The sequence below is a fragment of the Natator depressus genome, chromosome 6 (assembly GCF_965152275.1).
Source record: "Natator depressus isolate rNatDep1 chromosome 6, rNatDep2.hap1, whole genome shotgun sequence".
Taxonomy (NCBI): Eukaryota; Metazoa; Chordata; order Testudines; family Cheloniidae; genus Natator; species Natator depressus.
In genome coordinates this window covers 124,448,884-124,472,725 of record NC_134239.1, presented here as the reverse complement: position 1 = coordinate 124,472,725, position 23,842 = coordinate 124,448,884, and the positions used below count along the sequence as shown (strand labels likewise).

Genomic DNA, 23,842 nt, shown 5'->3' with positions numbered 1-23,842 from the left:
CATCTGTCTTCTCTCCCAGTTGAAATGGTCCAAATCTAGATTGGTCAGACTCTCCCGTGACTGAATGCTAAGATTTCATGATCTTGTGTGTCCACATGGCTAAGATTTTCTCTGACACCCCCTTCCAAAACAGAAGCTGAAGCCAGCTGAGAGATGGCTGGGGAGTATTCAAGCTGTTGGTGCAGAGGGCAACCGGGGGCTCCTCCTGCATCCCTCACCCACCTCTTCCCTGCCCCGCTACTCTGTGCCCCTCACACATCCTCCTTCCCCTCCCTAGATCCTTCCCACAGCAGCCGGCTCCCACCCCATACCTCTTCCCCAGCCACCTCCCCTCCCCTGCCATTTCCCCTCCCCCTATCTGTACCCCTCCCCCAGCCACCTCCCCTCCCCCTATCTGTACCCCTCCCCAGCCATTTCCCCTCCCCCTCTGCCTCGCCCTGTGCCCTAATTGCCCTTCTCCCTCCCTAAGCTCCGCCCACATCCCCCACCCCCTCTCTCGGCCCCGCCCCCCGCCATCTATCCCTCTGCCCCGCCCCTTCGCTGCCTGCCCGTGTCCGCCTGTGGCGCTGTCAATAAAGTTGGTTGAACGCGAGACCCCTCTGCCTGCCTCCTCGCTGGCTTCGTCCCTCGTGCTCGCTCCGCGGGCAGCCGATTGGTCGCTGCCGCTCTCGGCCTCGGGCCAGTGGGCGGCCTAGGCCGCCCCTTTTTCCCCGCCCCTCTCCCGCTGGCCGGCGCTGCGAGCGAGCGGCTGCTGCGCGGAGACTGAGGCGCTGCGGCCCGCGGAGGGACCATGTTCCGCCGAAAGCTGACGGCGCTGGATTACCACAACCCCGCCGGCTTCAACTGCAGAGGTGCGGGGCCGGGCGCCGCGAGCGAGGGGACTAGGCCGCGGGCCCCTCTCCCCGGGCGGGCTCCGCCTCCCGCAAGCTGCTCCGGGCCCTTCTCACCGTCCGCGGGCTACCCTGAGCCATGCCGCTGCCGCCTCCAAAGAGCTGCCCCGCCCCTTCCCCCTCAGGCCTGCTCTGCCTCCTCCCCCTACTCGCCCCTTCCCCCTCAGGCCTGCTCTGCCTCCTCCCCCCACCGACCCCCCCCCGCGGCCCTTTCCCCCTCAGGCCTGCTCTGCCTCCTCCCCCCACCGACCCCCCCCCCGCGGCCCTTTCCCCCTCAGGCCTGCTCTGCCTCCCCCCCCCCCCCCCCCGCGGCCCTTTCCCCCTCAGGCCTGCTCTGCCTCCTCCCACCCCCCCACCCCCCCGCGGCCCTTTCCCCCTCAGGCCTGCTCTGCCTCCTCCCACCCCCCCCCCCCTCCCCGCGGCCCTTTCCCCCTCAGGCCTGCTCTGGACTGGGGAAAGGCAGCGTTAGGAATGGTGTTAACTAACAATCCATGCAGACTAACACAGCTGCTACTCTGAAATCCATACTTTGTCCTTCCTGGCAATCAGGCTATGAAAGAGATGTTCCTGGACAATGTACGATAAGGCTGTTTCTGGTCAAAATCTGTGTTTTTATTTTTTAATTCATTTTAAATTTAATTCATGAAGGTGGTGAAGTGACACTGTCAAAAGTTAGCAAATGCTAGAATTCAAGTTGCCTGTGCAACCTTACTTCAGCTGGGTGTGTGCATTGTTTTATAGTGTGTAATTACTTGATCATGTTCAATTTTTTTTCCACAGGCTGCTGTCTCCGTGCATAGGATTTGCTTAGTTAATGAGCAGCTATTCTATATTTTGTTTCCTCTTTGTTGTTAAGGATGTGGCCTAGACCTACCTTACTGCACACTATTTAAACCCTTCCCTGATCACAGAATTATTTCCTCATGAGTTTTTCCATGGTGTTTATCACAACAGTACCTGAGTGCTTCCCAAACAGTAATGAATTTATTTTCGCAAGACTTCTGTGGGCTAAGGTGGTGATATTATATACCCATTTTGCAGTTATCGACCGGAGGAGGCACAGATGTCCAGTTTGAGATGCTTAGTAACTGATTTTTCAGAGTGCTTTCCATTATATATTGCTTTATGTGTTCAGATGCAGCTTGGATTGACTTTGGTTGCAACTGTGAGTGCTCAGCACTTCTGTAGTTCAGATCCCAGGATCTCAAGTTGGGCACCTAAAAAAATGAACACACAATGTAGTTGCTACCTGTGAAAAGTCTGGTTTTAAGTAACCTACCAAGCCTGCTGTAGGAGCTCTGTGTCAGAGGCAGGGATAAAACCCAGTTCTCCAGTGCACCGTTTGGCTGACTTTTTACCATAAGACCATCCTTTCTCTTCCTGCAATCCCTACCTTGTTCACTACACACCTTCCAACATCAACAACCAAGGAGGTACAGTTGTCTTGCAGACAGGTCTCATTCACACATAGCCCTGATTCATTCCCCAGAGCAGGTCCAACCTTCACTGAATCAGGTGGTGTTCCTATGGAAAAAATAGTACGTGATCATGTAATTATAGACTGTATCATAATGCATATGCACAGGCATCCCTACTTCTGGCACTTCCTAACTTTTCAGCGCTTGATTTTTGCAGCCTTAATGTTCTTTTACTGTAGTCTTTTGGGAGATAGACATATATAGATGGATAGATGTGTAGTTTGGCCTGTGTGTTCAGTTTTAAGCTTCAGGTGGTTTGTTTTTTTCCACGGTGGCTCCTTCAGAAAGTGGAAAAGAGATGTTCTTGCATACTGACATTTGCCATCGTTGCTTGTCTAAAGTGCTTGTGGTGCACCTTGATCACTGTTGAGTCTACCTTATCAAATCTATCTTGTCAGGCAGTTCCACTTCATTTAGGTTGGGAGCACATCTTTTTTTTGTGTTTTCCCTTCTGCTTTCAACAGGATTAGGGTACATTATTCTGCCAAAACATTTTTTCAGGCATTGGGAACATCGATTTCCACCCCTGCTGAAAGAATGGCTCGCTGCAAGGATTGAAAATTAACCCTGGTCTGAGGTCCAGGAGTAGAATTTGCTACAGGATATTAAGCACTGAACCAATGCAAAATAGCCCTGCTGCTTTGAGGGGCCAATGTGAGATACTATAGCTTAAAAACATCCATCAACTGTGTGTAGAAATTAACGTGTTATATCACTGAAGAGCAGGTTTTTGTTTTCCGGATCTCATGGCCAAAGAGATAACGATCTTGCACCCCTCCCTCCATCCCCAGACCTCAATTTGTCTAACTTAGTGATTGTTCTGTAGGACCTGTTAGATTTGAAATAAGCATTTTACATTGAATGAGAGCCAGGAAACCCAGGACTACATTCACCAAGGGGCTTAGGTGCTTAATTGCCAAGTTAAGTGCCTAAATCCCAGAATCAAACCGGACTGGGATTCACAAAATCCCTGCTTATCTGCTCTGAACCCTGTAGGTGCCTGAACTCAGTCAGTGCCTAAGTTTTTGCAATAAAAGTTTCCTAGACATATGTTTTTCTGCGTCTGAGCATGCACAGTGCTTCCTCACTCGAGACATCCAGATGCCTAAGCTCTAGTGTGATGGTACACTAGCTTGGGACACTAGCCTCCCAGAACCTAGGCTGACAGGATATTTTGAAAAGCGAGATAACACCCATACTCTAAGCACTGAAATTTTGCATTCTGACTAAGAATGCTTTCGCAGATCGATACAGATACTGCTGGGGCCATTATGTGTTTCTGAATTAATGTAATTTAGCACAGTATCTTAATTATCTCACCCTAAGAATCTGCATGGACAGTTTTTAATATTTTAAGTTTGTTCATGTCAGTCCTGGATCACTGATCAGGAACAAAATTCTTTCTGCACTGCCTCATGAGGGGGTAGAGGGGCGTGTACATGTATCATATATATGAATGTTGTCTTTACAAGACAGTGTTGATGCACATTACAAAATGTAGCATCCTTGTTTTAGTGACCTGCTAGCCAATCTGTCTTGTGACCTGTGACTTGATAGAGTATTGAATTGCAATTTTTTCCTATCATTGCTTTGTTCTCCTTTTTCTTCATACTTCGTTTAGTTGTAACTATAACTACATTTTCTGACAAAAATCTGTTCTTGTTATTGACTGATTAGAAGTTTTCAAGCCTATTTTTAACATGATTAAAACACTCAAGTAAATTCTCACCAAGAGACCACATGGTGAAAGATTATAAATTAAGGTGTATTATTGGAATCACTGGACAATAGAATTTAAAAAGAAAATTAATTGGCTGGGGACACAGGTATTTAAATTACCTCCATGCAGTGGATCAGAATTTAAGGGCCTGCTCCTTCCCTCATTGACTTCTGTTTCTAAGAAAACATTACTTTATTCTGATTTATTATTTAGCTTATTTTTATTTCTGGCTTTAGATGAAACAGAATTTAGAAACTTTATTGTCTGGCTCGAAGACCAGAAAATCAGACACTACAAGATTGAAGACCGAGGAAATCTAAGAAACATACACAATGACGAATGGCCTAAAGCCTTTGAAAAGGTAACTTTGTACCTGAAATAGTAGAACACATTATAACCTATGTGTGGTGGTAGTTTTTGGTGATAAACCATTTCTCTTTTTACTCAATTTATATGTTACAACAAATATATTTGAGAGAAAAGGTGGGTGAGGGAATTTTTTTTTTATTGGACCAATTTTTGTTGGTGTGCTTACACAAAGCTGAAGAAGAGACCAACAGAAGTTGGTCCAATCTAAGAGATTCCCTCAACCATACTGTTTAATATCCTGGGACCAAGGTGGCTATAACAGCACTGCATACAACAAATATATATGAAAGGGGGAAAATGATGAATTCTTTATTTGCTAGAAGTCTAAATATTTTACAGAAACCAAAATGCAGGGGTGATTGAACGCTGTAATTTGTTGTACATAATTTCCACTTTAAACACTATCAGTTTTTGCAATATTTGGTATCTTTACCTCTTTCCTTACTGGGTAAGGTATTTCTGCCTTTGATGCAGAAGGAAAGGGACTAAAAATAGTCCGTTTTTCTCTAAATGAAACTATACACCACGGTGGAAACTGACTAGGATCAGATAATCCTAGTTTTAGCAGCATATAAAGGTCTACTGTAGCCAACTCCATCTGTTGCTACTTCTGATGGATGATTGTCCACTGCCTGCAGAAAGCATGGTAGACAGCCATCAATTTGTGGCAGACCTGCTGTGCATGAACACTTTGACACTCTCCTTACTGTCTGTGTGTGACATCCACATTCCTTTCTGTCTGAAGGCACAGTCCTGCAAGGTGCTGAACACTCTCTGGATCTGATGCTGCAAAGCAGTTAGTCTTTCAGCACATTTATGGGGCTGTGGGACTACTTGCATGCTTCAGTGTCTTGAGGGATGAGGCTAAAGTGCTCAGGACTTTGTAGAATTGAGCCCTAAAGCACTGGAGGTGTAGTTCTTCAGTTTTTCTGACCTGTCCTTCGCTTTCCTGCTTGTGCTGTTGGAAGAAATGTGGGGGGTCAGGGTGATGGCATAAAATATAAATTTAATTAGAATGTTTTAGAGTCTTAAATCTCTTGTGTATAATATTATAAGGAAAACATCAATTATTCACTAGTTCAGAAGCAGATATGATTCCACGTAAAAGCTGTGTTATCCGGCCCTATACCAACTGGAAAGCTCTATAAACCGGCATTTCTAATCTTCATAGAAAGTACAGTGTATAGTCCAGTTGGCTTCGGGCCAGCAAGGCTGGCTCCGCGTGGCTCTCTGGAAGCTGCTCCTAGTGTGGGAGAGGGTGCGGGGCTGGGGTCCAGGAGGGGGTGTGGGGTGTAGGCTCTGGAGGGAGTTTGGGTGCAGGAGGGGGCTTGGGGCAGTGGCTTGGGGTGTGGGAGGGGTTTTGGGATCTGGGGGTAGGGCACTCACCTCAGGCAGCTCCCCACAAGCCGCGACCTGTCCCAGCTGCTCCTAGGTGGCAGCTGTATGCTGCCTCTACCTGCATGCACCAGCCCCTCAGCTGCCATTGGCTGCAGTTCCCAGCCAATGGGAGCTGCGGAGCTAGTGATCAAGGCGGGGTAAGGGCAGCACGCAGAGCCGCTTCCTGCGCCTCTGCCTAGGAGAAGCCGGGACAGGTTGCCGCTTGCAGGGAGCTGCTTGAGATGAGTGCCCCCCCCCCCCCGATCCAGCACCCCAAAACCTCTCCCACACCCCAAGCTGCTGCCTCGAGCTCCCTCCCAGAGCCCATACCCCCTCCCGTGACCCAGCCCCGTGCCCCCTCCCACACCCAAACTCACTCCCTCTTAGTTAACCGGCATTTTTCACTCACTCATCGACATTCCACCAACAAGCCAGATGATAAAGCTTTTACTGTACTAAGATGAGAGACATGGATGAATTGTGGCATGGGAAGCACTGAAATGCCTCAGAGGAACCACAGTGGGAATATAACGTATTTCAGGATGACATCATTCATTAATACTAGCCTTCTGACAAAACAGAGCTTGATAGAAGAGGTGATTGTCCATAATGCTTATTTATCAAAGCAGTTGTGCCCTGTTGACTCGTTCGTGGATATGTTCTCTCCCAACCAGCCATGATGATGGATGCATTTTCCCTTTTTTTCTCCTCTACAGTATCTGAAAGATGTTAACTGTCCCTTCAAGATACAAGAACGACAGGAAACAATTGATTGGCTTCTTGGGTTAGCTGTTAGGCTTGAGTATGGAGATAATGGTATGGTTGATTTTTTTTTTTTTAAATACCTTTACTTAAAGATGGTAGGGAAATGGTTTTGAATGATTTTTGTTAATATTTTACAGGATTTTTCAAACTGAAGCAAGGAGAACACACAGTTTGTTTATTAAAAAGGTGTAATTTACTTTCAGCATTTTTATGAATTCCTATTTTTATTTTGCAACATTCGAAATAAGAGTTTTCTCCTTTCCAGAGCAACTTCTCTGGGTTGATTTTTTTAACAGCAAACTCAAAATTGGTTTCCTAGTTTGTTAGCAGAGGAAGGATTGAAGTAATACACAGGGTTGACTTCACTATGGGATCAATGTGAGGCACAGAGGTGCAGAAAAGACATCTTTGTCTGTCTTCAGCATATCTTTGATCTTCAGAAATAACAAGTCACATGTTCTTAGCAAGATATACTTAATTTTTTCCCCAATATGAAAGCAAATGGTAATAGTCCTGTCATGTTATCTAATAGGAATGGTGTCAGTTGTATAGTAAAGTGTCATACTCTATCCATCCAATGTGCAAGGATCTGGGTCAACTGAAATGTGTGACTAATGGTCCCATCTAGAGTGATTACTGAATGTCACCTTCATTAATATTGAAGGGGCTCTAGCTTAGAAATCTAGTTGACAACCTTTTTTTATAGTAGTTCTTAACTCTACAAGAATCAGTTGAATTGTTCCTTTGAGCTAGTACGTAGGCAGTAGTAACAACTGCTACTTGAGCAAGATTTATTGGAATCTTACTCTTCTGGCGTTTCAGTAGTGGGGAAACAACTGAAACATCTACAAACTGATTTGGCTGCCAGTCTTCCACCGTGTGCTGAAAATGCAGTTGGCCCAATTGCAGCTAACAATGTGCATTAATAATGCTTTTTTCTATGCTTTTGAGCTCTATTAATTTTTAACTAATTATTAGCTCTCACTTGAATTTTACATTCATGAAGCAAAACTGTTTTTATTTTGGCAGCTGATAAGTATAAGGACTCCACGCCTGACAGTGCTAAAAATACTGATAATGCAGCAAAAAATGCAGAGCCACTGATAAACTTGGATGGTAAGTATGCAGTAACTTTATCTTTTTGATCTCTAGAAAAACGTTTTGTTGTTAATCTTCCTTCAATCTGTTCCACTTAAATCTACAACCTCTATGTATATTTTAAGCGAGAACCTGAGAGTCAATATTTTAGCATTTTGGATACCAGATAGATTGAGAAAATCATCTTCTGAGTTTTTGAAATTTGTGGGTTCTGATATTCTAATGCTGTACTGAAAATACCTATCTCGGGGCATGCTATGTCTTTTGATGTTCGTTTTGAAAGCTTTATTTCCCAAGATTCTGCATTTATACTGAAGGATAGACAAGTGCTAGTGTTTTGCTCCAAAGTAGCTACTCCATATTAATTTCAGTCTTTTTGAATTGGATTGATGAAGAGCTTGTTTTGGTGGGAGAATCTTTTTCCTGTAGAGCAAAATACCTAGAGTTTTTTTCGGGCATGAGGAGGAAGGAACGCAAGCCAGAAGAAGGGGGGTGGGGGGGAAAGAGAATATTCTAAATAATAGTCTAGTCTAGATGTAGTGTAGTCGGCAGGGCCTGATGAAATGCACTGTAAGTACTTAAGGAACTAGCTGAAGCAATGTCGGAATGATTAGTGTTCTCTTTGAGAACTCAAGGAGGATGGGTTAGGTCCCAGAGGACTGGAGAAGGGCAAACAATAGTACGTATCTGTAAAAAGATGACCTGGGTAATTACACTATAATTTTGATCCCTGGAAAGATATTGGAGCAAATTATTAAGTGACCAATTTGTAAGCACCTAGTGGATAATAAGTTGATAAGTAATAGTCAACATGAATATCAAGAACAAATCATGCCAAACCAATCTAATTTCCTTCTTTGACAGGATTACTGGACTAGTGGACGGGGGGGAGCAATCAACATGCTATGTCTTGATTTTTATTAATGCTTTTAACGCAGTCCCATGTGACATTCCCAGAAGCAAACTGGTAAACACAGTTTACCAAGTGATCCAGATCCCTGTCCTCTTCATTATTTACCATTTCCCCAATCTCTGCGTTGTCTGCAAACTTGATCAGTGATGATTTTGTTTGCTTTCAGATTATTCATAAAAAGCTTAAATAGCATAGGGCCAAGAACTGATTCTTGCGGGATCCCACTGGAAACACACCCGGTTGATGATGATTTTCCATTTTACGGTTACATTTTGAGACCTATCAGTTAGCCAGTTTTTAATCCATTTGATACGAGCTACGTTAATTTTATTTAGTTCTATTTTTTTTAATCAAAATGTTATGTGGTACCAAGTCAAATGACTTACAGAAGTCTAAGGATGTTATGTCAACACCACCTTTATCAACCAAACTTGTAATTTAATGAAAAATATCAGGTTAGTTCGATATGATCTATTTTCTAAAAACATGTTGATTTGCATTAATTACTTTACCCTCCTTTAAGTATTTGAGTCCCAGGATCGATGTCAAGCTGACAGGCCTAAAATTAAGGCTATGATTTTGTTATGGATATTTTTAGTAAAAGCCATGGACAGGTCATGGGCAATAAACAAAAAGTCACAGAAGCTGTGACCTGTCCCTGACTTTTACTAAAAACATCCCTGACAAAATGGGGAGGGAGAAGGGTCCAGCGGCTGAGAACTGCGGCCTCCCACTACTGGCCAGTGGCTGGGAGTTGTGTGTGGGGGGTGTCCCCCACTGCTCTTGGTAACTAGGAGCTGTGGGACGGGGTGCTGCCTGTGGGGGCTGGGAGCTGCAGGGGTCCACACAGCCGGTAGCACCTGGGGAGCTCTGGGGTCCCTCTGCTGCCCATGGGGCTGGGAGGGATCCCTCACTGCCCTACAGGGCTGGGCAGCTTCCGGCTCCCCCTTCACCCCTGCCTGTGGCAGCTGCTGGGAAGCTGCCTGGTCCTCCCCACAGCAGCTGGGCACCTGTGGTGCCCCAATGTCTTGGAGGTCTCTGGAAGTCATGGATTCCGTGACGTCTGCAACCTCCGTGACATAATCTTAGCCTTACCTATAATTACCTGGATCATGCCATTGAGCCTTTTTAAAAATTGGCAAAAGATTAGCTTTCCTCCAGTTTTCTGTCACTGATCCAGTGTGCTCCTCAGCCAGCTCTTTGAAAATTCTTGGATGCAACTTATCTGGACCTTCCGATTTTAAAATGTTTTACTTTAGTTGCTTCTGTTTATCTTCCTCTGGAGATACTAGCAGAATGGAAAAAGTGGTTATCACCATAGGATGAGATTTTATCATCTGTCTCCCCCTCCCCCATAGAAAAGACAATTTGATTGAACACTTCTGCCTTTTCTGCATTATTATGATGATTCTACCATTTCCATCTAGTAATAGACCAGTACCATTGTTAGGGTTCTTTTTGTTCCTTGTATATTTAAAAAACTCCCTCTTATTCTCTCTCTCTGCTGCCCATAGATTTCTCCTTGTGTCCCTTTGCTTCGTTTGTTCAAAAATTCTTAACTTCTGATTTATATTCATTATTGGGATGTAAATATTTTAAAAATTACCCATTGAATCTATTAATTATATCTGTTTACTAATATTTTACGTCCCTAGTTGCTACCCCGTCAACACCCCCTCCTGAGCACTGTCATGGCAATGGGGGGTGGGGGAGGGAGACACCATCACATGATCCGGGAGTGTTATGGTGGTGGGGAGAACCTGTCATATGACCGGGAGGTGTCATGGTGACATCAGCCTCCCCATCACATGACCTGGTCTCCCTCGGTACCTTGTGGGACTTTGGCAGTTGCCCGTACGATAGGAGTCTGGATGATGTCCAGGGGCCTGGGGGGGGGCAAGGGGTATTCTGGGGGGCCGGGGCAGTGGCTGCTCCCCAGGCAAGGGGCCCGTGTCTGTGGGGGAGGGGATGTGCCTGGCCACGGTCCCTGTGCTGGCTCCTGGAGGGGAGCAAGACACCCAGCCCTGGGAGCTGGTGCTGATCGCCCAAGAGCACAATGCATTCTGACTGCCTCTGGTCCCTGCTGTTCCGGACTGGCCTTCTGCTTCTTAAGACGTTTCCATGTATTTAACATGCATAGTGGGTTGAAAATAATGCTAATTACACTTTATTGCCATTTTTATATAATCAGTTTTCAGAATACAGCTTCACTTTAATTGCTCAGCAGTTCTCAGGGTTTGCTTGCTTTATAAAATGAAATGTAGATTAAACAAACATATTGCCAGATTGTGAATCCCTTACTCACCTATGTAGTCTTGTGGGATTACTCATGCAAGTTACTGTGAACCCCTTATTCAAATTTGTGATCAGTCTGATACATGCAGAGCAAGAAATCTAACCTGCATTTTAGAACCAAATATGATGACAGTATTTATCTTGCAGTGAATAATCCTGACTTTAAGGCTGGAGTGATGGCTTTGGCTAACCTTCTTCAAATCCAGCGACATGACGACTATTTGGTAATGCTTAAGGTGAGGTTCACATCTTTAGTTTTTCATCTTTTGGGAATCTGATCTGAGCAACTATTATCTACCAGGAAACAAACTCACCCATAACATGGTGTGTGAGGACAGTAACTTTTGATTTTTTAGGTGCAAATAAAAGTTTGTCTGCTAATACATTTTGTACTTAATTTCTGGTTGGAGTAAAAGAAAAATGATCTTCCAAATTGAAGATATGGGCATTCAAAGATTTTCAACAAATGGTGGTAGAATTCCTGAAGTCGTTATCTGAGAATTCGTGTTCAGTACTTGGAATGCTTCTGAGCCATCTAAAGCTACTGCTTTGCACTTATTTCATGCCTCTTATTCCAGCATCTCTGAATGCTTTAAAAATCTTAATGAATGTAAACCTCACAACACACCTGTGAGGTAAATAATGGTATTCTAGTCTAGAGATGGGAGAAACTTAAAGACAGATGCTAGGTGATATGTCCAGAGTCTCTCAAAAAATCTGTGGCAGAGCCAGAATTAGAACCTGTTTCTCCTGACTTCCAGTCCTGTACTTCTTCCACATGACTGTCATTCCACTTTGCCTTAACTAAAGCAGATTTTATTTTATCCTGTAAATTAATCAGACTTTCTAGTGGCCAGATAAAGCAAATTGGCTGATTAATTTGCTAATTTATGCTCCGATCCCAAGTACTAATTGGAAGGCACAGAAGATCTGTGGTTCAGTGATGGAATTCTGGAAGTCTTCTATGAATCTCAGTTCAAAACTGTATTCTTACATCATTGTACTGGATTGGAGCAAACTAACAAAATCATTTCCACATTTTCTTATAAGCTTTGTTTTGTTCAGCAACCAAAAACATGCTAGGTATTTCAGACAAATAAAAGGATAAGGTCCCTGCCCTGCAGAGTCTACAATCTAGTATAAATTTGTTTGGGAGATAGTGTGGATTTAGAAGTTTGTAATGGCTTCTTATGAAGTATATGGAAACCTATAATAGCTGTGTTAAAAATGTAGTTTTTACATTTTCACTATATCCAGTGCTAGACAGCAATAATCACTATATTTTAGGGCTGTCAGGCAATTTAAAAAATTAATCGCAATGTTAAACAAGAATAGAATAACATTTATTTAAATGTCTTTGGATGTAGTCTACACTTTCAAATGTAATTGAAATCAGTATAACACAAAATACAAAGTGTACAGTGCTCCCTTTATATTTTTGATTACAAATATTTCCACTGTAAAAAAACAAAACAGTACTTTTCAATTGCACTACAGTGCTTGTATTAGGTTAATCTCATTATCATGAAAGTTGAATTTACAAATGTAGAATTATGTACAAAAAATAACTCCATTGCAAAAATAAAATCATGTAAAACTTTAGAGCCTATAAGTCCACTCAGTCCTACTTCTTGTTCAGCCAATGACCAAGACAAACAAGTTTGTTTACATTTGCAGGAGATAAGCCTGCCCGCTTCTTGTTTACAGTGTCACCTGAAAGTGAGAACAGGTGTTCACATGGCACGGTTGTAGCTGGTGTCGCAAGATATTTACGTGCTAGATGCTATAAAGATTCATATGTCCCTTCATGCTTAACCACCATTCCAGAAGACTTGTGTCCATGCTGATGGGTTCTGCTCGATAATGAACCAAAACAGTGCAGACCAGCGCATGTTCATTTTCATCATCTGAGTCAGATGCCACCAGCAGAAGGTTGATTTTCTTTTTTGGTGGTTCGGGTTCTGTAGTTTCCGCATCGGAGTGTTGTTCTTTTAAGACTTCTGAAAGCATGCTCCACACCCCATCCCGATCAGATTTTGGAAGGTGTTTCAGATGCTTAAACCTCGGGTTGAGTGCTGTAGCTATCTTTAGAAATTTCACATTGGTAGCTTCTTTGCTTTTTTTCAAATCTGCAGTGAAAGTGTTCTTAAAACCAACAACATGTGTTAGGTCATCATCTGAGACTGCCATAACATGAAATATATGGCAGAATGTGGGTAAAACAGAGCAGGAGACAGACAATTCTTCCCCAAGGAGTTCAGTCACATTTAATTAATACATTCTTTTTTTAACGAGTGTCATCAGCATGGAAGCATGTCCTCTGGAATGGAGGCCAATGCATGAAGGGGCGTCCTAATGTTTAGCATATCTGGTACATAAATACCTTGCAATGCTGGCTACAAAAGTGCTGTGCGAACACCTGTTCTCACTGTCAGGTGACACTGTAAATAAGAAGCAGGCAGCATTATCTCCCATAAGTGTAAACAAACTTGTTTGTCTTAGTGATTGGCTGGACAAGAAATAGGACTGAGCGGACTTGTAGGCTCTAAAGTTTTACGTTGTTTTGTTTTTGAGTGCAGTTATGTAACACACAAAAAAGTATATTTGTAAGTTGCACTTTCATGATAAAGACATTGCACTACAGTACTTGTATGAGGTGAATTGTAAAATACTATTTCTTTTGTTTATCATTTTTACTGTGCAAATATTTGTAATGAATAATATAAAGTGAGCATTGTACACTTTGTATTCTGTGTTGTAATTGAAATCAATATATTTGAAAATGTAGAAAACATCCAAAATATTTAACAAATTTCAATTGGTATTCTATTGTTTAACAGTGAGATTAAAACTGCGATTAACTCAAATTAATCTTGATTTAAAATATTAATCACAATTCATCGCGAGTTAACTGCGATTAATTGACAGCCCTACTATATTTGTACTATGTTCTTCTATGTAAATGTGTTTGGGGGAAAAAAAATTTGAGAGAAGCAGTGAATAGGACCAGAAATGCGGAGAGGATGACAAAACAAATCAGGCAAGAGGAGAGTACGGCAAAGAACATCCTGAGAGAGCTCTTTTGCTTTTAACTGGGTTAATACTAAAATTCCATGTTGGCGTTCTGGCTACATAAACCACCCTAATTTTGTTCTCGTGGCTTGATATTGCTAGAATGTGTCGGTGAAATTGCGGTTTGTGCACAATTTTGTGATACATAATTTCTGTATGTGAACAATGTGATAATCTAAATTAATACTTGGATGTTATACAATGGCTGCTTTAGAAAAGCCTAAGAGAACGAGTTCCAGCTAAAATTTACTAAACCTTAGTAGCTAGTAAAGCAAAAATTCCTTTATGTTCTCTTTGCCCAACTAACATTTTGAGAAGTTGGCCGGGGAGAACATCTTCCTCACAGGTACCAACTGTGCTAAAATAATTTTCTTTTTGCTACGTCTCATTATTTTGATGATCATCCGAGATGTAATGATTTCATGAGGTATACTAAACAAATTCATATTCTTAGTCAAATTAGTCTCTCTCAATGCTAGCTCCCCTGGTTTGAAAGAAAATTCTGTATTGCCTTAGATCAATTTGTAATGTCACATGTCAACTTTAATCATATGCCAAGCAACAGGAGAAATAGAAAGTGAAGTGATGCATGAAGTAATTTCAGTGCTTTTGTCAGACTTGGATAACTCAGCAAGGAAATGGTGAGAGAAACTGCTGTAATGAGCAGGCTTTTTGCTTTGTTATGGTCGAATTCTGGCTCGCTCATATCCCTTGTTTATTTTTAGAGGCCTTTATACAGACGTGTATCAATATGAATAGTCCTGGAGTGGTGCAAGTTGCCAAGTGCAGGAGCCAGTAAATTAACCAGATGGGCAGAAGGATTCTAAGATATCCAAGATCAAGGCTAGACTTTTTTCCCCCCGTTTTTAAATATTACAGGTCCTTTTGATTTTAGATTTTATAAACAATTCAATAGCCAGATTTACTTCAGATTCCGTGCGCGTGGATGAGGGCTTAGATCGTCGCAAAGGACCCCCAGCTGCAGAAAGCACATTCAATGGAAAGGTTCCAGTAGTGCAAAATTTTGGGGGCCTTGCAGCTGACAGCATAGCCTCAAAGGTAGGTACTGCTGACTTAGGAGGGGACAATGGCTAGTTCATCCTGGGGATGAGCTAGCCTCTGGTAGAGGTTAAAGCTGCTTCAAGCTGTTTGACTTCTTTGGAGTACTGGAGAGACATGCATCAACATGGAATTCTTAACATTGGTCTTCAAATTTTGTTTCCTAGGCAATTCGCATTTTGGTTCAAGAGCGCTTGACTCAGGACGCCATAGGAAAGGCAAATCAATCAAAGGAGGTATGTGCATGTAACACAAGTCCACCTGATGTAATGAGTCTTTACAGTGTTCAGTCAAGTACATTTAAATATAGAAATGGATGTTATTTGTGTGTGGTAGCATTCAGGTAGGAGAAGTAGAAGATGATTTATCCACTTCATACAGCAAACCTGAATCTGAAAGAGCAAAGGAAAAGTCACAAAGCATAATCAAATGCATGTGATTTTTCATATTACAAATATAGCTATATTTGTAAATGATGATTATTTAAACAAAAGTTTACTGCTTAATGGAGTGTAATCACAATCCTCTAACATTACAGTAATGTACACTACGACAGGTTTCAGTATCATTTCAGTGAAATTGGCAGAGAGGTCCTGGGCTGACTCTTGTTTCCAAGTAGTAGTGGTGGCTAAATAAACAAGTGGAAGTATTTTATTTTCTTCCCTGTAGTGTAGAATATGCTGTTTCAAGCTTCTCATGTGACTTTTGTGGGAGTTTGGGAGGGAATCTAGGCTTCTTCCTCCCCCCCCCCCCCCCCAATCCAAGAGAAATGACTGAGATGTATAATTCCATAATTAAAGAATTGCATGAATAATATATCTGTGAAAATACGGCTACAGAGCAATTTTGAATACTGATAGGTTTGTAAGGCATTCAGAATGCTTTTGGACAAACATCGCAGAAGGAATATTCACATGGAATAATTCTGGTTTATCAGAGTCGTTTCTTAAACATTCTGGCCATTCATTCCATTACTTGCAGTACGAGCTGCTGGTGTGGTGTACTGAGTTCAGGTAGTAAAGGCAACTTGTACACCTTTAGGGCAAAGCATCGTCCAGAACTGTTCCTAAAAAGCATCTATATGTGCTCAAGAGTAGCAGGTCCCTTCATTCCTCATAATATCTACATCACAGCAACACATACTGTATGATAAATAGATGGCACTTCTTGTACTTAATAACTGATGACTACAAATGAGTCTTGAGTTGTAACCCACACTGACTTAGTAAGCAGTGGTGCAATAAACAAAGGCCGTAAATGTACATGTGATGGGTTCCACCCAAGGTGCCACCTGGAACTGGGGTTCCACTGAGCCCTCTGACCCACCAGCCTGGGCTCCCTCTCACACTGTGCTGCTGGGACAAGCTGTAGACTGCGCCCAGTTCTACACTCCCACCAGCATTCACACGGGCAGGGACACACTGAGCTACCGTTACATGCCAGCTGTCCAGCCACTGCATGAACCAACAATAGAGAGGCTACAGCCAAGATACCCCCAGCTTCCCAGCCTAGGACCCCAGAGCTGTACCGCCCTGCCCTGGTTGAAACTCCAACCAGTATGAATTTTATTTCCCGGTTCACCTCTCCCTCAACATGGAGAGGAATATGCAACAAACTTGTGTTAACCAAGTTGAGATTTTTTTCCCCAGATACTTCACTTAAAGGCAAACAGGTTTAGGTCAAAACATAAAACAAAGATTTTAAGTGATAGCAAACAGATCAAAGCAGATTACCTAGTAAATACACACAACCACAAACTAAACCTAAGATACTAGAAAGATTGGGTATGAATTAGCTATTTCTCACCCTGATTGATGATACAAGAAGGCTTGCAGATTCTCAAGGCGCAAGCTGCACTTGCTTTGCAGCTGGGCTTCCTGCCTCCATTCCAAGTCCTTTTAGCGCTTCTTTCAGGTGTTGAGGAGTGAAGAACAGATGATGTCACTCCCTGCCTTATATAGCTTTTCCATATAGTGGGAACCCTTGGTTTCAAACTTGGTTCCCAGACCAGTTTGTGGAAAAAGGAGTATAGAGTCATGTGGTCTGGTCAGATGCCCTTGAGTCATAGCAGCCATTACTGACAGGCTGTCTGGAGTTCTCAGGAAGGCTCACCAGGTGGGCGATAAGCTTCTCCTAAGGCTTATTGTTTTTCCTAATGGCCCATTATCCTGAATAGGCCCTTCACCACCAGCTGTCTAGGCTGGAAGCATTTTGCCTAGTGGGTGTTACCCAGGTGTAACCACATTCGAAATACAGATATATATAGTCAATATTCATAACTTCAGATACAAAAATGGTACATGCATACAAATAGGATAATCATATTTAGCAAATCATAACTTTTCCAATGACCTCTTACATGACCCATCCTGTATGAAAGGCATCATTATTATGCCATAATCCTATCATCATAATATTACTATGACCAATATGAGATGCAGTGTCACAGTACGTTAGTGGTTGAATTAGATTTTAAAACTATTACCAGAAGAGGAAATGTGAACAGCTGAGATTACTATATCAATTTCAGTTATAGGATGTTAAGCTTGTAAAATTGAAAGCTAACCCTCTGCTGCTGTGACTTGCGTCACTACAGTGTTGGAGTAGGAAAACAGAAGTTTGATTTCTCCCCGCCCTGCCCCCCCACTAGTAACTGCTATAAGAAAACATAACCCTATTCTTTGGGAGAGGGTAGAATTCCATTTTGTTCTCTACTTTTGGCAATCAGGGTTATCTGTTAATATTTTGTAGTTCCCAGAGGTGTGTTTGGCTCTTCACAGAAGGCATAGAACGAGCCAGTAACTAGCCCAGAGTTCTTATGGACTAAATTGTAGAGTGATGCAGTAAGTGACCAAGACAAATAGTAAGGAAGAAATCGGTTTGTGAGAGGATGAGCGTTTTGGTAACATAACCACTCAGATACTTAGTTAATGAATGTACACAACTTGGTGGTGCTGCATAGAGTTGGGAAATCAGATTAGCAGAATAAATAGATTATATAATGAACTACTGGATCTTCCACAACACACCTTCTAGGAGGAAGAAAGACCAAAGGTGCCAAATTGATCAAAATGTCTTTTAAGAAGCTAAATCATTAGGAACTTAATGGGATAGAGAGGGTAACAAACTTCTCAGACTTTGCCCAACTTTGGACACTACCAACCTGAGCTATCTGATGGCTGTTAAATAACTGCTTTCAGTGAAGCTGTGGTCTCTTTCCTGTGCCCCTTGGACAAGACTCTGCATAAGAATTGTTGTACTGACATTCTTGGCAGCCTCAACACAATGGCTAAGGATTAAATGGATGTAGAAATGGAACTCCTAGAGATGATTTCTCCAGCTGAAGGATGAGGCATGCTGCCAGGACTCTGTGGGGAGACTTGCACAACCCCACCTGTTTTTTACCAGCTCTGTGAATAAACTGAAAACTTAAGTTGGTTAGGACTGTCAAAAACTACATCTTTTAAGATCAGTAGATTTACTTACTTAAATATGGACTAGGATTTTTTTTTAAACTGACACTTTATAGCTCTAGGTCAATATTTAATCGGAGTCTAGACTAAGATTCTGATTATACTGTTAGCTGAAGAGAAACGTTTATCACTGACTTGAATATGAACACTTTCCAATTCCTGTAATGTACCTTAGGTATATTTGAAATATGAAAACAAATTCCTTCTATAAACATAAGAAACTTTCAGTACAAGATCATTTTATCTGTATTACAGTAATTAAAGGTTTGCAATCAGTGTCCATACTGTAAAGACTTTACAGTATGGACACAAGGGAGAGGAAGTAGTTACATTAATTATTTTGGTGTCTTGCCACAAGACCACATTCTCATCCCTTCATAAAGCCTCTTTATGGCACAAAGAGGATATAAAGCTGCCTTAAGACAGCATCTGATTCCTGGGGTTTTTCTGACATAGGGAGTGTCAGAGGTAGGAAGGGGTAGGCCAAGTCCAATGTGCTCCAGTGAACCTGGCCAACAGAGTGGCCCTTTGAGAGGGCCATTAATGGTCAGCACGAGTTAACTAATACCCCAGGGGCTGGTTCAGGAGCTCAAGTGTAAAACGGACAAGGGCATTTTTACCACCATATTGTCTAGACCTTGTTGTACAGTGCACATGATTCAATGCAGCACTGCTTGCTTCATCTGGTATAAATGTATACTAGAGTCACTGGAAAACAATAACTGTCTTATGTAACAAATTGTATAATGGCATCCCTCAGTGCTTCTAAAGAAAAGATAGCCCTCTATTTTAAGGGACTAGTATTTAAAATTTTAGTGACACTTCCATGCTGGATAAAACGTGCATGGAATGGCTAGTCTTGAAGCAAAGGTTTTGCACAGCCTGAAATCAGGCAGGCTTTCATTTTATTTGCACTGGATTGCAAAAACGAATAGGTGACTTCAGTTATTTTTGGTCACACAAAATTGAAATTGGTTGCTTATTAAATTTGATTCTTCCTGGACATGAGTCTGTAAAGTGAATTAGTGTATTGGATGGAGGGGATTTTAAATGACCACTTGTTTCCTTTTCTTTATGTAGTCAGGGCTTAATTTCAGGTTGCCAGCTCACCATTAGAGAACTAAAAATCACTTTGGGCAAAAAGCCTGGAGCCGCTGGGGGAATAAGAGCACACCCACTATTGCTGCAAAAGCATCTGTTGCTCCCACAGCTCCTTGCCTGCCCCAATAACAGTGCTAGATACCACATGATCCAGGAAGAGAATGACTTCCCTGCCGCTTTGCCAGGATGAACAGCTGCTGTGAGAGCCATAGATCACTGTGTATCACCAAAAGGACTCTCTGTTCCAGGGACAGAGAGCTGACACCATGTCCATGTGGGAAGGAGGCATTACCAAATAGTATTTCTCATCAGAAAGGTAACATTAGTGGCCTCAATCCTCCAACACACTTTAAAACTAACAAGTCACCAGTTTACTACTGGTTGTTGTCATGTTTACGTTGTAGCAATATTTTTTTCGCTTTGTTCCGAAATGAAGAATTTCACATGGATTATCTGGCCCCTGGAAGCTAGGGGCTTTCATATATGGGTAACAGCTTTTTGAGTAGTAGCTTCAAAGCCTGCTGTAGATCTTGTATGAGTAGTTTTTAGTTCCTAAACACTGAATTTGCATTGAAACATTGGGCCATGACTGTTTTGAAAGCGTGTCCATGCTCATTCAAGACTGAAGATGCTAGTTGTAGCTTTGTGGGGTTTCTTTGTATGTGGGAACCAGTCCACAAGGAACTGACTGAGTTCACTTATGTCCACAGGCCTCTAAGGCCCCATAAGGCAATGAGGGTCAACTTAGGTCCCAAGTTTGGGGTTTTTTTAAATGCTTGTTTATAGAAAACATCTATAGCGGTTCACAAATTTTGTTTCCATTGAAATTTAACGTTCTTCTGGAGCGTTTGCAATCCAAACATATAGCATCCTGTGAATGTACAGTATGATACTGATTAGAGAAAATTGTTTTCATTGTGTCAGATGAATGTAGTAGAAGAGGTAAACAGAATAAATTGTGGGAAAATAACACTTTAGATGATTACAAGTAAAGACTTAAAAAATCTAAGAGGTAGGAAATTTAATATAAAAGTTTGAATCTGACAGTTACCCTTTACAGGTTGGAGGAGATGGAGAGAACATTGCATATAAAGGACCACTTACTTTCCTCATGCTCTAGGAGCCTTTGTGTAGCTGGACTGAGGGTGTTGTGCTACATTTAACTTAATTCGCTTGGTTTGGCTGTGACCTCTCAGTCTTACATAAAATTTGAACTGCCTTTAGTAATTGGATTGTTCCCTCTTGTGTTTAAGTAGTCTTGTATTATCATTGTCCATGGACTTCTGTCTCCCAGCCAGTAAAATTTCAGTTGAAACTATTAGGCCTGGTCTGCACTTAAAACTAAATTTTAATCTAGCCACGTCACTCAGGGCATGAAAATTTTTCATAGCCCTGAATACCATAGTTAGGTAGACCTAATCCCTGGTGTAGATGCGTGTAGGCCTTCAGAAACCTTCTTCCATTGATGTACCTACCACTTCTCAGCGATGTAGATTATCTCCGTTGAGGGGAAAAAACCCTTTTTGTCAATGTAGGAAGTGTCTAAACTGGGACTCTGCAGTGGCGTAGCTGCGTCACTGCAGTGTAGACATAACCTTACAGTGGTGCTGCTAGTGCCACTGTAAGGTGGTCTTGACATTTCTATTAGCAACGCTGTAGAAATAGGACTTAGAAACTTGGCTACCGCAATCTACTTGAAAGCTGGAAGGTGATCCAAAGTGTGCACTCTGTGCTCTACGAGCAGGCAAGATAATGAATGAAGGGAATGGTGTTAAGGATGAAACTCTTTCCCTTTGATGTACAGCTAGATTACACATTGCACTAAACTGGGTCAAATGCAGTCCTTGTGAAGAACATGGTACTCAGGTGGGTTCAACCGGAATGATCACATTTGTTTTAGTTGGGCAAAATTATGGTCCATTTTACTCCAAAGTTTAGTCTAATTTTTTCCCAAGCATTTCTAATGGCATTTTCATTTTTTTTCCTTCAAGGGTTTGCCTGTTGCTTTAGAAAAGCACATTCTTGGTTTTGACACAGGAGGTAAGATTTTATTCTTTATATACTGTTTTAAACATGATACTGCATTGGACTAAGTACATAGTTAATTTCTAGAAGTATATGACATGTACAGTAAAAAGGCATAATTTTTCCAGAAGCTGATAGAAGCCAAAAAGGGATGGTTTTTCTTACTTGCAGGAATTTGTTTACAAAAGTTCTTCCATCTTCTGCTGGAGCATAAAAGTAGAAGACTACTGGTATATTGATAGAGTAGAATAATGTCTCAGGATAATGTTTACATGTTGCTGCCATATAAAGACTGACATAGTTTATTGCAAGAGGGATTTATCCTTTTGAAAGTGTCTTGTTTATAAAACCTTGTTTCTCCTGGCAGAGGACTTCTGTTGATTTAATGGTTGCCAAAGGAACCAGTGTTGATCTGCTGTGTTTTGATTATTGGTTTGCAGGTAGCATGCTTTAGCCAGATGTAATAGTACAAACTGATGTGCTCTCTGTTTGAGTGAATAATGGTTAACTGTCTACAGTCTAGTCTACTCTGACTGCCACAGATATCACTTTTACCATTAAACTACTACTCAGAACTAATTCATTTTCAGGTCTGCTGCAGCTCCCTTGTTCACTTAGTCCTGGGCAGCTTCAGATTTGGAGTACCACAGAGGTTGTGTAAAGCCATCTTAGGTCTTGCACAGAACATGCTGGCCAGGCCTGAGAATCAGGCCCATTATTACAAAAGGGTTCATGGCAAATTTGGAATACTTTAGTTTGTGCTCTGAGCTTTTCATACAACTGTGAATTGTTTTAGAAATTATTCTTGTCTGAGTGTCTCCATGTTTAAAGGGAAAGTGCTTATTAGCTATTAATCCATTTCTCCTTTTGCCAATGAACTAGATGCTGTTCTTAATGAAGCTGCCCAAATTCTTCGATTGCTGCATATAGAGGAACTCCGAGAGCTGCAAACAAAAATTAATGAAGCCATTGTAGCAGTTCAGGCAATTATTGCTGATCCAAAGACAGACCACAGACTGGGGAAAGTTGGAAGATGAGCAAGTGAAGACTCTCTAGTCTCCTGTGTACTTAGTACAGTTAGGAGCTATGTACAACTCTGGCATGCATTTTGAAGTGGATATTCCACTCTTTTGAAAGAAAGCAAAGAGGAAATGGAATCTTGACTGGTCTAGTGAATTACCATCATTTTTCTTTTAAATAAAGTTGGGGAAATGCTAAACAGAACAATGTGTATCTATGAGTTGCCAAGTATAGTAGTCCTTATTCCTTGCTTTGTTTTTGTGTTTGCAAATCTTTATATAACATGCCCTTTTAGAGTTCTGTGTTGCTATATTCTGCATTATGAAATCCTAGTTTTGGCACCATTACTACTACTCTGCTATGCAACAAAAACCTAGATCGTATGGAAAATTCAAAACATACTTTATTTAATTACTGAAATAACCTAGAAAAAGTGAAAGTTACATTTCAACAGATATTTACGAACATGGATTGGTCAATAATGGGTAGGTCTCTGGAGTCACTTAAGGACCATAAAGTTAGCATATTCTTCTAATATAAATACTAAAAGACATGCATTGAGGCAGAGGGAAAGATATCTAGAACTGTATGTTGGAAAATCTTTAATGCATTTGCCATTTCCCAGCACAGTTTCTAAAATACACACAAGATCAGGGCTGTAGATTAATTGACCCAGGTAAGACACTGCATTAAAATCTTTCCATTCACATTTAAGTTTTTGGCTAAAAAGAACCTATTGGTCAGATTGTTGATTTGTTTTAATTTCCTCCCATAAAATACTGGATTAAGAAAGTTACACTACATTTTTTTTAAAATTGCTTACATAAGCAAAAATTAGAGTAATGGCATAGTATTCCCAGAGCCATTATATTTTCTTGCAATATATCAAAATGTCATCTTAAAAAAATACAGTAGTAAAGATTGAGGTATAACTTAAATACTTGATAATCTTTTGCATTAAACTAGATCACTTCATTGCCTTCAGTAAATATCAATGGCCTTTTCTGTAGTTTCTTCCCCTCAGTGGTGTGCAGTGATAGTTTTCTGGGTCTGGAATTCTTCCTCCCAGTGTAAAGATTGAACTTTTTTTCACTTGAAGTAGCAAATTATTTTCTTGCTGCAGAGGGAGAGGAAATAGATGGAAGTTCATGTTAAGATAGTGAAATTTACATATTGGCAGTAGCTGG

General features: G+C 41.6%; 2 protein-coding genes and 1 long non-coding RNA gene across 3 annotated transcripts in view; 1 reads left to right on the top strand and 2 right to left on the bottom strand.

Annotated features, from left to right (window-relative positions):
• The first annotated feature begins 679 nt into the window (after positions 1-679).
• Positions 680-22,874, top strand: RTRAF (RNA transcription, translation and transport factor). The gene is made up of 8 exons (XM_074956519.1): positions 680-851; positions 4,325-4,449; positions 6,551-6,650; positions 7,629-7,715; positions 11,053-11,141; positions 15,204-15,272; positions 21,602-21,650; positions 22,518-22,874. Exons 1-8 carry the CDS (start codon positions 791-793, stop codon positions 22,670-22,672), a joined length of 735 nt encoding a protein of 244 aa, XP_074812620.1. The 5' UTR covers positions 680-790; the 3' UTR covers positions 22,673-22,874.
• LOC141989620 (uncharacterized) lies at positions 1,900-16,890 on the bottom strand. Its single transcript, XR_012640015.1, has 3 exons — positions 16,843-16,890; positions 2,284-2,414; positions 1,900-2,107 (listed from the first exon to the last, which is right to left on the bottom strand). It is a non-coding gene; the product is annotated as an uncharacterized LOC141989620 (long non-coding RNA).
• The window catches only part of NID2 (nidogen 2), a 54,557-nt gene continuing 52,432 nt past the window's right edge, over positions 21,718-23,842 (bottom strand). Inside the window, exon 21 of the mRNA XM_074956518.1 lies at positions 21,718-23,772. Coding sequence (XP_074812619.1) covers positions 23,762-23,772 — 11 coding nt within the window. The 3' untranslated portion in view covers positions 21,718-23,761. The remainder of the gene's footprint in view (positions 23,773-23,842) is intronic.